The sequence below is a fragment of the Carettochelys insculpta genome, chromosome 8 (assembly GCF_033958435.1).
Source record: "Carettochelys insculpta isolate YL-2023 chromosome 8, ASM3395843v1, whole genome shotgun sequence".
Taxonomy (NCBI): domain Eukaryota; kingdom Metazoa; phylum Chordata; order Testudines; family Carettochelyidae; genus Carettochelys; species Carettochelys insculpta.
The window spans coordinates 54,993,142-55,008,010 of NC_134144.1; the positions used below are offsets into that span (position 1 = coordinate 54,993,142).

At 41.6% G+C, this 14,869-nt stretch overlaps 1 protein-coding gene across 1 annotated transcript in view; it reads left to right on the forward strand.

The window, feature by feature from the left end:
• Window positions 1-14,869, forward strand: part of LRP1B (LDL receptor related protein 1B) — a 1,349,009-nt gene that overhangs the window by 746,726 nt on the left and 587,414 nt on the right. The window contains exons 10-11 of the mRNA XM_075000767.1: window positions 2,166-2,309; window positions 4,345-4,581. Coding sequence (XP_074856868.1) covers window positions 2,166-2,309; window positions 4,345-4,581 — 381 coding nt within the window. The remainder of the gene's footprint in view (window positions 1-2,165; window positions 2,310-4,344; window positions 4,582-14,869) is intronic.

Genomic DNA, 14,869 nt, shown 5'->3' on the forward strand with positions numbered 1-14,869 from the left:
CAGGTCTTCTGTAGACCTGCCTTCACCTTGGTTATGTTCCTATTATGCCTTTTGAATATTGATCTTGAAATATTTTATTTGTAAAAAAAACAAAGATACTTGGCCAAACCTTGGAAACGGCCATGCTAATGGCCAAATCGAAGAATACTAATGAAGCGCTGAATTGAATATTCCCAGCTGAGGGGAATAAAGAGATCTTGAAATGTGTGGGGTCCTTTCGAAAAGGTCCCCCATGTAACCAGGCCAAGCCATGCGCATTTGAAAACAATGCTTTCGTAGCACCACGGTCAGAAGCCTGTGAATGCTAATGAGGCACTGAATATTCAGTTCAGCTCCTCATTAGTATTCTTCGATTTGGCTATTAGTGTAGCCATTTCGAAGGTTTGTCCAAGTGTGGCCACAGCCATAAAGTTGGAAATAAAAATAAAATAGGGTTGGGTGAAAATAGATGGGTGAAATTAGAACTTTAGAAACCTGTCTCCAAATACCCTATATAGGAGAAATCCATAATCTGTCTCACTGAATGAGAAAAGTAGTGGAGGGGTATCATTCACATCAGGCATATCTGGAAAGGGTAGGGATGATCATGATACTGAATGATAGCACATCCTGCTATCTAGCATCCATCATATATCTGCACTACTGTGCAAAAAAAAAAAAAATGCCTTCTAAATCCTGCAGTCATTTGCTCCTTGACCAAGTTGGCAAATATTCTCCAGTGGCTGGAGACCATGTTTCTTTGGTCTCAAGCACCCAGGATTATATTTAAGTCTGTCTGGTAGCCTTTAGCAGTATTTATCCTATGTGAGCACCTGCTTTTACCTGGGTTCTTTGGCACTTCCTTTTCTCAGGGCTTTGGTACCTTTTATTCTTCATGCTCTGGTGTTCCAGCACCTGTTTTGGTGTGCAGGCATTACTAATTTTTTCCCAGAACTTCTATCCTCTCCTTTCTTTTTTCTCTGCTGTAATATTTTTCTAGTTTCATGATCCTCTTGTACTGATGAGGTAATAAACACCTCAGTGACAGAGTCCCAGGAGTTCCAGGGCCAAAGTTTGTTGAACAGCTTGCAGTTTGGCAGTGGTTCAAGTGAAAAACATTTCTTGTTGGTATAGCAGGGTAGGATATACTACTCCACATAATCCATTCCACTCTCAGCCTGGGACCTCTCACCTCCCCATCTCACATTTCATGGGGTGAGGGACTGCTGGCAGTTCTGCTCGTGCTCCTTTTCCTGCCCCTCCCAGACCCAGCCCTGTAAACAGACACAGAGCTCTGTGAAGAGACTTGGGGTGGAGCTGGAGTTTGCTTTCCCCGGACACCCTATCATTAAAATTTCTCTGCAGCATATATTTGATATTATGTTGCTCATCTAGAACAGCTTTACTTGCTGGCAGTTCTGCCTTCTGCTCAGTCACAGGATCTGGCTAGAATGTTCACAGGGCAACATTTATGCTTGTCAGAGTGGCATGTACCAGTCAGTTGGTGGTCTAATTCACATTGCAGCTCCCTGACTGTAGCCTCAAGCATCAATAAATCTAAAGAACTACAAGAATTGTGAACTAGCACACTAAGTAGCTAACAGCCCTGAGTAAGAATCCTGTGAGATGATATCTTCTGACAAGTGCAATTAGATGCCAAGTCTCCCGTTTTCTTGATTATCAGATATGTTCCCAACATAACTCTGGGTACTCTTACTATTGATTCAGAAGCATGCTTTAAAGAGTAAGACCAAGAGAAAAGAATATTTTGGGCAAACTGTGCCTAGTGTGCAAATGTGCCAGGAACCTTATTGTTCTTGTGTCCCTGTACGTGGACATGCCACAATCCAAGCCCTGTCTACATTGAACATAACTAACTAATGTCAGTCTCCACTGTGAGGTGGTAGTTCAGCAAATGCTTCTTATGTCTATTGCTTGTACAGGTGCCTTCATACCTACTCCAGTGCTGAATGTGGTTTAGAAGCTACATTACAGCACTTTGAATTTATATACTTGCTTATCTGGAGTATCATTTTTAAAATGTCTGACCTCTTTTATGATTGTATGCTGGGAAAAGATGGGCTATAACTCAGATTCACTTTTCTGTCTAAACTCTCTACGTGCTGGAGCACATAATTATCTTGCTTTTAAAGGATTTCAAGCATGCTATTTTTCATTTGTTGTAGTCAGAAGCCATGCGTGTGAAGTAGACCCATATGGAATGCCAGGGGGATGTTCACACATCTGTTTGCTCAGCAGCAACTACAAAACACGGACTTGTCGCTGCAGGACTGGCTTCATCTTGGGAAGTGATGGCAGGTCATGCAAAAGTATGTTGTTAAAAATCAAACACTTTGCCAGCAGCTAATATTTCAGAGTAGAACTCTGAGTGTTAATTAACATCATCATCAACAACAACAGAAATAATACAAGTTGTTAGCTAAAATTTCCTTGAAATTTACAGCTGCCATTTTGCTCGCATACTCCTTTATTCCCTTAAGGCTGCTTTACTAAAGTCGCTCTAGGGAAGTGGGTAAATTGAACATGAGGAACTATTGACTAAAATAAAAACCAAAACCAAAAAACAACATCAAAAATAAAACCTAAATTTTCATGTAATGTGGTGTCACAATTCACCAAGTACTACAACAGCATTTCATACTTCCACAACATTTTTTCCCATAGAGGGCCAAATTGTTTTCACCATTCTCATTCATAAGCAGTCCCAATGTGTGTATAAGACAAACAGGGCTTTGTCCATGATAATTTGGGAGAACAAGTTGATTTAAGTAACGTAAGAACCGTCTTAGATGACCGCTAAATACTTCTTGAAACAAATGCACATATATTTTGAAGCTTAAGTATTTCTTCCCTGACTTTCCTGGTTTGGCTGGGACCTCCAGGAGATGAAATGTTCTGAAAGAAACACAGCTTGTGGATTATGTGACACAACCACATATGAGTCCTAAAAGTTTTATGGTTTTGGTTTATTTTTCTGGGATTTTTAGTCTGATCTCTTGGCCAAAGGCATTTGATTTAGGTCAGATAGTAGTGAAATGGGACAAAAGAGCAGTCCTGTAACACTTAAAAGACTATCAAAATAATTTATTAGGGGATGAGAGTTCAGGGGAGAGATCTCCCTATGACTATTCACCATGAAAAGCACTGTATTTAGCCATTTGGAACTGAAGAAATGGGTCTGTCCCATGAAAGCTCATCACTTAAAAATTATTTTGTTAGGCTATGTGTACACAGGGCAGCTTCTACTGACAGGGAAATCTCGACAGAACCTCTGCCACTAGATTGTTGCTACACACATCTTGATCTGTCGACAGAAAACTGCCAGACTGCACTGTCCTCTGGTGACGGAAAGCAGGATGGCAGCTCTGCAAACAGGGTGGCCTGGCAATAGGAAGCCCTCCCTGTGGACAGACATGTCTACGTGGCACTTCTGTCTACAGTATGCATCCCCTTCTGTCGACAGAACTCTCCAGGGTAGACACAGCCGTAAAAGTGCTACTGGACTGCTCTTTTGTTTTGTGAAGATACAGACCGACACAGCTACCTCTCTGTGACTAGTGTGATGAGGACCACACAGATACATAGATGCTGGCATTTTGACACTTATAGGTAAACTAAATTGATTTTCTGAAGGTTTTGTGTTTTGAGCATCAGCAATTAAAAACTCAGGTAAAATTTTCCAACTAATATTTTATACTTTCTTCCCACCTTACAACTGAATTTCATGCAGATCAGGTTGTTATACACAAAAACTAAAAGGATTTAGTTAATAGTTTAGTTAAGATTTAGTTAAGGCATTGAGGAAAAGTTGTGCAATGACTTTTTATGCTTATGTTTGTAGCAAAATATCAAGAATCATTTGTGTGGCTTCTTAGCACTATCCATGTGTCTGTCTTCCAATGAAAGATTTTGGGTGGTTTGTTTTGAATTTCCCATAATGTCCGGTATTGTCAAATTTAATTCATGCCATAGTCACTGTCTACAACAGCCTTGACAGAGCCTAATGAATTGTAAAATTAAATTCCTGTGATATTATACACGCCCATTCAACTTTGTAGTCAGTGTGATCTCATGATCTGTCATGTTTTTGCAACATGGACTGTACCAGACAAAAGAATGATTAATTGGGTATAACCAAAACACAGAAGTTGTTTGTATTTTAATTAAGATGATGCAATTAGCTAGCCTTTTTGAGTTTAGATAGGCTCAGAATATGTAAGGGTTTAATTTTTGTATTGAATGAGAAACCTCTAACTGTGCAAGTTAATTAACAAGTGACATTACGCAGCATATTGAAGATTAGGCAACATCAGTTATTTGCAATTTGTAATCTTTCTTCTTCAGGACCAAAGAATGAGCTATTCCTGTTTTATGGGAAGGGACGCCCAGGAATCATAAGAGGAATGGACTTGAATTCCAAAGTTGCTGATGAATATATGATTCCCATAGAAAACCTCGTCAACCCTCGTGCTCTGGATTTTCATGCTGAGACTAATTACATTTACTTTGCTGATACCACAAGCTTCTTGATTGGGAGACAGAAAGTTGATGGCACAGAGCGTGAAACAATCTTGAAAGATGGTAAGTGATAAGAGGTGATAGCAACCACAGAAGAATGTCACTAATGAGAGAGAGGACTGAGCCATGTAGAAGCCAAATCACTTAAAAGGCTCACCCAAAGTTCTAACTGAACCTGAAGCCAAACTGAACGATTTTAAAGATTGGAGAAGTTTAGTTAATTTCCTTTTTCCCTTTTTGTTTTGTTTCGTTTTATTTTGTTGTTTTTCCTGCTTTGCATTTGCACTTTACTGTTTCTAGAGGGAAAACTTTCACAGGTGCTGAGCACCTGCAGCTCTCACTGCCTTTCATGTTTTTCTCAGCACCTGTGAAATACAGATGGGAGATGTTTAGGATCTATTATGCTCTACCTGATACCAAATAAGTTTCAGTAAATGATGTAATAATAAAATAAAATAATGCCAGTGGAAAAAGGTGTATAAATTGGGCTGCATCAAATGCAATAGCTACAAAGTATTCAAAAGTGGTTGAGATTTTAGTGGATACCTTAACTGCAAACAGTTTGCTAAGAAGAATATCACAATCTTCCTTTTGGCAGCTGCCTGGAGGAAGACAGCAAAACTGGACTGTGTTGGCTGGTGAGGTGATATCAGCAGAGTGCCAGTAGGGTAATTCAGCAGCCTTCACTGGCAGGACTTCACTCATGTCCTGGCTATCATCAAAGCACTATGGATTTAGGTTTCCACTCTATCTGAGCTACAGGGAAAGATAAGGAGGCTGTTGGTAGCCATCTTCCATTCCCTAATGGGGTCACATAGCTCTAGGACATTAGGTCTATGCAAGATTAAACTTTAGTTATGCTACTGACACAAGGTGTCTCAAGAATATTGTGCTAATAAGAGGTTATGTGCAGCTCTGTTTCTCATTCACCCTCACCTTCTCCATACCCTGCCACTGGACAACCTGAGCATACCTTACAGTCTCCCCTTACAATGGAAAAAGGGCAGTTAGTGCCTGAAGTGACAAATCTACCATCATCCAGCTTTATACAAAATATTCCCTGCACAGAGAGTTCACCACTGGTTTTCTTTGGTCTGCTGTGGGGCTCAGTTTCTCTTTAACTGGGCTGAGCAGACAAAGAGCATGCAAGCACCTCACCCTAGGGCAGGGTGGGACAGCAGAAAGTGTAAGGCTCAGCTCCTTGCAGAAGAGCTGAGCAGTCAAACAGTATGTAGGCACCTCACTCGGGGCAAGGTGGGGTAGCAGTTAGTAGAAGGCTGAGCTCCTTGCCATAGGACTGAGCAGGCAAATATTACACTAGCAGCATTGCTGGCTGCCGGTCAATGAGGATCCAGGCCACAATACGCTGACATTGGTTCTGGCAGGGAGTCCCCCAGGCTACTCCCTACCTCCACCTCCACTGGCACAAGGTCCCATTCAGAGTCATCTGGGAGATCAGGCAGGTCCATGTCTTCTGGATAGGTGTTAGCCAGTGGCTGGGTAATGTGCGGTGAGGTATTCCCCTGGGTCCTAAACAACCCAGTTTTTTACAGCTGGAGCAGGGAGCTCCTAGCGCTCTCACAAATGGCCAGGCTTTGGTAACCAAACAGTTAAAGTTCTTTTTATTGTGCATATAAGAAGTAGACAATAGCCTTTTGTAACCTCATGCTTATAACTGTAGCTTAAATAAACTTGTAACTAGTTAAGATCTAAGCCTGTGTTGCAGTGACAGAGTTTATTTAAGCTACAGTTATAAGCATGCGGTTACAAAAGGCTATTGTCTACTTCTTATATGCTAGCAGAGTACAGGTGTTAACAGGTTACGTTACAATCCAATACAAAGATATCTGTTACCAGCTACCATAATGATATCTTAATACAACTACATCTAGTTACAGAGCTCTAATTCTTTATCTGTGTACACCAAAAAGGAGACCTTAATGTGGGTGTATCTTACCCTCCTTGCGTCTCTCGATACCAGCGTAGCCAAGCTGGATCGGTCACTCAATTCCACGGAAAGACGAATACGAGGTTGGGCGTCCCCAGTTGCGGACCTCGGGAGGCAATCACCTGACCTGAACAGCAGGTAGTTGGGTGGAATGCACTCAGAGATAGAGTTCTGCTGGGCCCACCTTTAAACCCCTGGGTCACGTATTCTCTTTCTTATCTGTGGTGCCAGATTGTTCTGGTCTGTCTTTTGTGACACCAGTTTTTACAAGGGCAATTCTGACTTAATTTGCACTTGTAAGACAGGAGATAAGCAATTTGGGAGTACAGGACATTCTTTTGCAGGGGCGGAGATTTCCTCTTCTGGGATGGCTGTGTGGGCATCAAATCCATCAATGCCAGCTGGGGTGATTTCCTGAGGTTCCCCCCACATATCTTGTTGACCGTTTGGCCTGTTAGCTTTTTATCTGTACTTTCTGTTTCTCAGGGTCAAGATGAGCTAGCACATCTGGGCCTCAATGAGAGACATCAAAGACTGTGCTGTCAGCAGCTTTTTCCGTGCCCTGTGTGCTTGTGAGGCACCTCGGGGCGGGGGGGGGGAGGGCAGCAAGCAAGCTGGCTTGTAAGAGGGAGACTTTTGTTTGGCTACAATAGGTGGTGGGTAGTAGGCCTGGAGACTTGGGCAGATCAGGACCTTCCTGTTAGCGAGCCCACAGCAGGACAGGGGGCTCAGGTAGATTAGAGACCTCTGGGTGGCAGGCAATGGCAGGCCTAGGCATGCCTCTGGAGTTGGGTCAGGGTAGCTGGCCAACCAGTCTGGCCAGTCTGCAGGTCTGGTGTGGGCTATTCATCTCCTGCAATCAGGAGCCCAGCCTGGGATGTCTATTTGGCTCAGAGGCTGCCCTTTTAATGAGCTGCATATCCTGGTCTCTAGCACTTCCTGTCTAACAGCTCAGTCCCAGCGGGGGTGGGGCATGAGTACTCTGGCTGCACCCTCCAAGGCCTCTGGGAGGATTCCTGTGCTTCTGGGGCAGGGGAAGGCCATGACACCTCACTACAGGATGTCACAGAGTTTATTGCAGTCTGTGAAACAACTCAAATTGTGTGCATATTGAGTTACATGTACCAGAAGAAATAATTTTAACAAGAGTGGTCACCAAAGCCGTGTCTACACGTGCACGCTATTTCGAAGTAGCGGCACCAACTTCGAAATAGCGCCCGTCACGGCTACACGTGTTGGGCGCTCTTTCGAAGTTGAAATCGACATTAGGCGGCGAGGCGGCGAAGTCGCTAGCCCCATGAGGGGATGGGAATAGCGCCCTACTTCAACGTTCAACGTCGAAGTAGGGAACGTGTAGACGATCCGCGTCCCACAACATCGAAATAGCGGGGTCCTCCATGGCGGCCATCAGCTGGGGGGTTGAGAGATGCTCTCTCTCCAGCCCTTGCGGGGCTCTATGGTCACCGTGTGCAGCAGCCCATAAGCCAGGGCTTCTGGCTGCTGCTGCTGCAGCTGGGGATCCACGCTGCATGCACAGGGTCTGCAACTAGTTGTCAGCTCTGTGTATGTTGCGCTGTTTAGTGAAAGTGTGTCTGGGAGGGGCCCTTTAAGCGAGCGACTTGCTGTTGAGTCCGCCCTGTGACCCTGTCTGCAGCTGTGTCTGGCACCCTTATTTCGATGTGTGCTACTTTGGCATGTAGACGTTCCCTCACAGGGCCTATTTCGATGTGGTGCTGCGCAACGTTGATGTTGAACATCGACGTTGCCAGCCCTGGAGGACGTGTAGATGTTATTCTAGCCTATTTCGATGTCGCCACATCAAAATAGGCTACTTCGATGTAGGGTTCACGTGTAGACGTAGCCCAAGTAATTCTTAGCTCACTGTTGAAAACTGAGACCATTTTTGAACTATTGAATTATAGTTTGTCATTTCATACTAATTTTGGAATGTTAGTTACTATTAATATAGTACACAATGTACTCTGGCATGGGTGAGTATATAAAAGGTCCTTTTCAGCATTGTCCTAAAGAGAGCAAAATAGAAGTGCATTATGCAGTGTTGTCCAAAAAGTTTTGTTTGGAAAGTGGTGGAGATGGACAGGGCCATGACAGAAGGGGGGCTACTGATGCAAGAATTAAACTAGTCAAAATGCTGCTCAGGTGGTATGAAGAGCCTGACATAACTACTCTTGCTAGTAGTCTTTTCCCCCATTTCAGAGAGCAGCCTCCCATCATTCATTCAGTGTTTATGACAAAAAATTACATTGGATCCATATTGAGCAAGATTGAAGACCAAAATACATCAATACATGACTTTATTAGTGACACAAGCAGAGGTTGTTCAACATGTTTTGGGAAACTCATATATTTTAAAACTTTTTGCCCTAAAAGTCTAATATCAGTCATCGATATAAACGTGACATGTTTCTAGTAGTCTTCATAACTGCATGTTTGCATTTGTTTTTCTGTTTAAACATTTTTTCCCTTTTTCTTTTTGGAATTTATGGAAGATAACTGAAAAATTTCACAGTTTTGAAAAACCCCAATGTTCTGGGTTTACTGATTTTTCTTTTTAACACGAATTTTGCAAGTTCTGCAATTCCCTGTTCCTAGCTGTCCCTTAAAGAGTCCCTGCTAGATGACATAGTGGACCTGTTCAGAGGAGGGTCACTGCCAGTAGATAGCTACAGAGCTGTTGTGGGGAGACAGATGGAAAGCGACCTAGGAGATAGGAGCCACCTGCTTTCTCTGATGCACAGAATCTATTTGGACCCCAGCCTTGCAGTATGACCCCTCCAACTTCCTCTGCATAGTAAAGTTTAAAAAAAAAACCCACAAAAGTATTAAACACAGCACTCAATTGTGTTTGCTTAAAATATTTTTACTTTTCTGTTGTTGTTTTTCTGCCCACACACCTGTGCAGCTAATTTTTTTCCACTGAATTTCACCTATATTTAATTTTTGTAAAAAAAATACAGATAAATTCCCAGAAAAATTTTAGCATGATAACATCTGAGAATGAAAGCTCTTAGATATTTGTTTTTCTTGGGTGAATCACTTTCTGGCTTTGACCACAAAGTCCCTGCTGGGTCACAGAAGCCTTCCTGACATTAGTTTTGTTGCAACTGATATATTTCTACAAACTATTTCAGTTTAAATTAATTTGCTTTTTTTCTAATTTATTTTAAATTAGTTGTCTCTTATCGAAGTTCAGATCAGTGTGGGTGGTGGTCTGCCTCATGAAAAGAGCAATAATAATAAGACAGACCTGAGAGTTACATCAGTGGTAACAGTTTCAGAGAATACAGATTAAAATGATCCTACTTATTTTGCGGTTACAGGAGTTGGTGGATATTAAAAAATACAGAAACCATGAATTTCTGAATCCTGACTTACTCTAAATCTTTTGTATTGCCAATGACATAAGTATCAGTGTTACCGATAGGAGCCTTCTCTATGTTGATTGATCTTTTTATGTTAAAATAACTGTGCTCTTATCTTTTCATTAATCCATGTTCCTCGCTAACAGCTGCTGTGCCTGCACAATGATGTGGAAGACATTTATAGGGAAAGGACAGTTTAAAAAAGCCATCCATCTGATGTCTTCCTGTGACTTTTTTGCCTTTCATTTTCTATTATGAAAAGTTAAAGTATGCTTGCTGAAACATCTGTTCTCAGCAGGGCAACTTAAAGTGGGCATGGACATTGTTACTACTTTTATTTCAGTGTTTAATATATGTCTGCATCATATTTCAATAAGTTTTAACATTATATTTTAAAATTAAATGTGCTTTTTTTGTTATTTAAGAGAAATCATTAAAAAAATGAGAAAACCAGGCAAAAACAAGCAGGAAAAGAAAAAAATTAAATTGCAAGGAATTTGAAACCTTGATCGATCTAGTAACATGCTGATGAATCCAGAGATATTACATAGTCATAGTGAGAGGCTGTTAAACAGTTTATCGTATTACAAGTTCATTGAGATAGTAATGACTCCTTTTACATATGCTTTTATTGCGTTTGAATTGTGTGGCAGCCCAGTGAAATTGGGTAAAACTGCTGCACTTCATCTTAGGGCATTGTTGATGTCATTCAGTGCATCATGTACTGGATTTCTAGAGATAGATTTACTACCCTGCTCTGGCCTAAGGGCATAAGTAATTTAGTGTGACACTGAAAAGAGACCTATAGTCCTGTGTTTGGTTCTGTAACTTACCACTCTGTTATGGACAATGAGAGGGGTAATGTGATTTACCAGATCAATGATCAACACAAGTGGGTTTTGTAGGAGAAACGTGCTATATAACAAACAAATCCTGAGTGAAAAATTGGACTGTATGATCATTGTTGCTCGTGCTGGACACACTGAGAAAGTTCAAGGGTTAGGACAAACTTCAATGAATGATGCAGACAATCCGCAAAACTGGTGGTTATTCTAATAATTAGAGATACCAAGCCAGCTACAAAATAACTTCTATAATACCTTACCAGAAGACAAAAGCTCAATTACCTTCAAGCAATCGAGCCTGGAACTACCACCCAGACACGCAAGTCAGATATGTTTATCTTGTTCATCGCATATACTGTTCTCCCAATCCACACACTACTTACTAGGGCAATGAATGTACGCTTACAGCCAATTTTTTTATAATTAAAAGTACTAAAAAGAAAGAAGAATATTATGCTTTTAGAGCTAATTATATATATAAAAATGAATATTCTTAGGTCAGTTTCATAGAAGAGATGGTGAGGTACTGAGTTGCAAAAGCTGTTTCCTGAATTAATCAATCCATTTATAGTCCAAACAGGCAGTGCATAAATAAGGCTTGTTCTGATTCTTCCATGGGTAATACAGACTGGAGCTGGAGAGCTTAGTCAAACACTCTTGTGACTCAAGCTTCCCCTGACCAAGCTTCAGCAGATCTCTGATAACATTATTAGGGCCTTAGAGTTATTTTATAGATCTCTGGCTAGCTATTGATAGCCTCTTGACAGCAAGAATTCTTTGGGTGAAAAATAATAGCTTTGAAGTAAAACCTATTTCCTATGTAACCAGGTAATTAGCAGCATTCATTAGCATAAGATAACTTTACACTTAGCAGTTCATAGAGATTACTACAAACTTCAAAAAGAAATAATGACAATGATATTATTACATCCCAGTTAATCTAGCTCCTACTATTCCCTTTTGGTTTCTGAATCAATAGAATATAGCAATAGGCAGGAATCATCTGATTACATGGTTAGCAATTAACAAGATGTAGGTAAACAAATATAATTAGTATTTACTTCTAATTCTCTGACAATACAGCTATGAGTTTCCAGGCTCTAGTCCAGGGATGGGAAACGTAGGGCTCACAGTCCAGTTTCAACTCTACCTTACTTGGATCTGACCCACAGCAAACCTCAACGCCCTCCCCCGCTTAGGGCTGAAGCCAGCAACCCCAAGTCTTGGTCCTCCCTCCCCTCCTCAGGTTAGCTGGAGTGCAAGCCCCAGCATCCCCAAGCCTTGGCATACCCAAGGCTTGTTGTACCTTGGCATCCTCCCTGGCCGATATTTCTCTCTCTGATGTGTGTCCCTAGACTGGAAAAAGGTTCCCCACTTCCTGGTCTAGTCTATCTAGCATGGCTTTGTTAACTATTTGTAAGGAATAGTTTTTATTATTATGTATATACTTCCTCCAATGTGTCTTTAAAGGGAGAGTTTGAGTCATTTAGCCTACAAGTCGCTTAACCTTTCATGGCTCAGAGTTACAGACTCCAAAACACACCCTGAAATAATCTGTGGATGGATGACAGCACAATTCAAGTTATATTTATTCAGATATGCTTGTGGCCAGGGTGTCTGCTGCTTTTGTCATGTATTATTTTCTTTATACCTATGACAGTTTATGGATTAGTTCCTACTTATGTTCTGTGATAAATTCCTCAGTAGCTCATATTTTTTGACATTTCTCAATTATGTACTAGTTGTCCATTTCAAGATAGTCTTGCTAAGCATATTATTATACAGTAGTGAAAGAAGCTGGCGAAGTAAACTCTTTTTGGTTCAAACTACAACGCAGAGAGCATAGCTAACAAGAGATAGAACAGTATTTTGATGATGACAAATGTACTGCAGCCTGAATTTTCAAAAGTGAACATTAATTTTAAGAACATTTGAACTTTTGGGGCTAGATTTTTTGGTGCCAGGAATTCAGTGCGATATAAGTGGGCAGTTGTTGGGTATCCTGATTAGTTTCTTTGATTCCAAACACTAGCCCTATTCCCAATACAGATTAAAGCATATGGCACTTAAGAGGATAGACTTTAAACAAGTATAGCAGTGTTTCCCAAACTTGAAATATTCACATATCCCTTTCAGAACTTTGGCCTTATCGGCATACCCCCTCTCACAGTGCTGGCCCAGTGCTTATCTCCTGATTTTTAGTAATTTATTTTCTGTATGCACCCCTTGAAATCCTTTCGCATACCACTAGTGGTACATGTGGGAAACATCGCAGTATAGGATTTCCATGAAAGACCAAAGCTCTGCCAAACCATCTTGTTTTTCCTTACATGCCCTTATGCTAGGATCAGAAATAGTAGGAACAGTGGGCCTAGAAGCAGATTGCAAGAATGAAATGCTCTGCTCACCATCTGTGGCCAGTTTCTGGACTCTTTCCATCTCCTGAGTGGTACAGAGGAGGCCAGAACTGATAAGAGAATCTGATGCTTCATGGTTAATTTCCACATTTTTAAAAGATGGTTTGAAAATAATATGCAGAGACTGTTTTTGTTCACTTTCCTTCAGTGTGGGAGGGAGGAGGAGTGGTGGAAAAGACAGAGCAAGTTACGTTGGGACAAAGTAGAGAAAGAGGGCTCACAAGGAGAGAAGAGGTGCAATTATAAAGGATTCCATTGATAAGGGCATCAGTCTGGGACTGAGGAGGCATAGGTTCCAATCCCTGGCCTATGACAGACTTTCTATGTGACCTTGGGCAAGCAACATCCTGTTTTGATCCCTCAGTTCTCCATTTGTAAAATGGGAATATATACAGCTTCTGACATCACAGAGGTGTTGTGATGATAAATATTATGAAGACTGCAAGGCAGTCACATCCTTTGGTGGGGTACATTAAACAGAAATTTAGAGGAAGAAGACAGAAGAGCCATCTCAAGTAGAGAAAAGGGAAGATGAGATGATTTGGTCACTAGTGCTCAGTTTTAAATTGCAAAACGTAGGCTTTGAAAAAAAACACATAATTAATCCCTAAAAATAAAGAAAACACTCTCACCAGATATTACATAGTAATAATAGTAGTCATAACTGTAGCACTAGTAACAGTAATAGTAACAGAGAAGGAGCTGTGTTAGTTTATATACTATCAAAACAAAAAAGCAGTCAAGTAGCACTTTAAATACTAAAAAAATAATTTATTAGGCGAGCTTTCATGGGCAAACCCACTTCTTCAGACCATAGCATGTTCTGCCTCAAGCTGGGCAGCCCCCAGCCAATAGGGTACTGTCCCGCCACAGTTCACCTGCCTCGCTGGGTGTGTGAGGCTTAAGGTTCCTGAACCTGACAAGTGACTGAAATTTGGGCACCAGGCAAACCAATAAGAAAATCAACAAGAAATGAGAAACATCAACAGTTTAAGCTTGCTTGCTGGAATGTGCGGACCATGCTGACTGGCTTGACTGAAGACCTTCAGTGACACCCGAAAGACTGCTGTCATCAACGAGGAACTGAAGAGGCTCCAAGTTGATATCGCTGCACTGCAAGAGACGCGACTCGCAGATTCAGGATCTCTAAAGGAAAAGGACTACAACTTTTTCTGGCAGGGTAAAGCCCAAGAAGAACCCAGAGAGCATGGTGTTGGCTTTGCTGTCAGAAACACCCTTCTACAAATGGTGGATTTAGTCATGGGCGGATCAGAAAGACTTCTTCGGATCACGCTTCAAACTTGCGCTGGTCCTGTCCACCTGATCAGCGCTTATGCTCCAACCCTGTACACCACACCAGAAGTAAAAGACAAGTTCTATGACGTGCTTAGTGCTGCTGTAGCGCAAATACCTGCTCGTGAACAACTGTACATCTTGGGTGACTTCAATGCAAGAGTTGGAGCTGATTGGGCCTCATGGCCTTCCTGCTAGGACACTTCGGTGTGGGAAAAATGAATGACAATGTACAGCGTCTCCTTGAACTGTGCACGTACCACAAAATGTGCATCACAAACACATTCTTCCAAACGAAGCCACAGCACAGAGTGTTGTGGAGACACCCACGCTTGAAGCACTGGCATCAACTAGACGTGATCATCACTAGGTGTAATAACCTCAAAAACGTCCTTCTGACATGCAGCTATCATAGTGCTGACTGTGATACAGATCACTCGCTAGTTTGCTCCAAGCTCAAGCTGA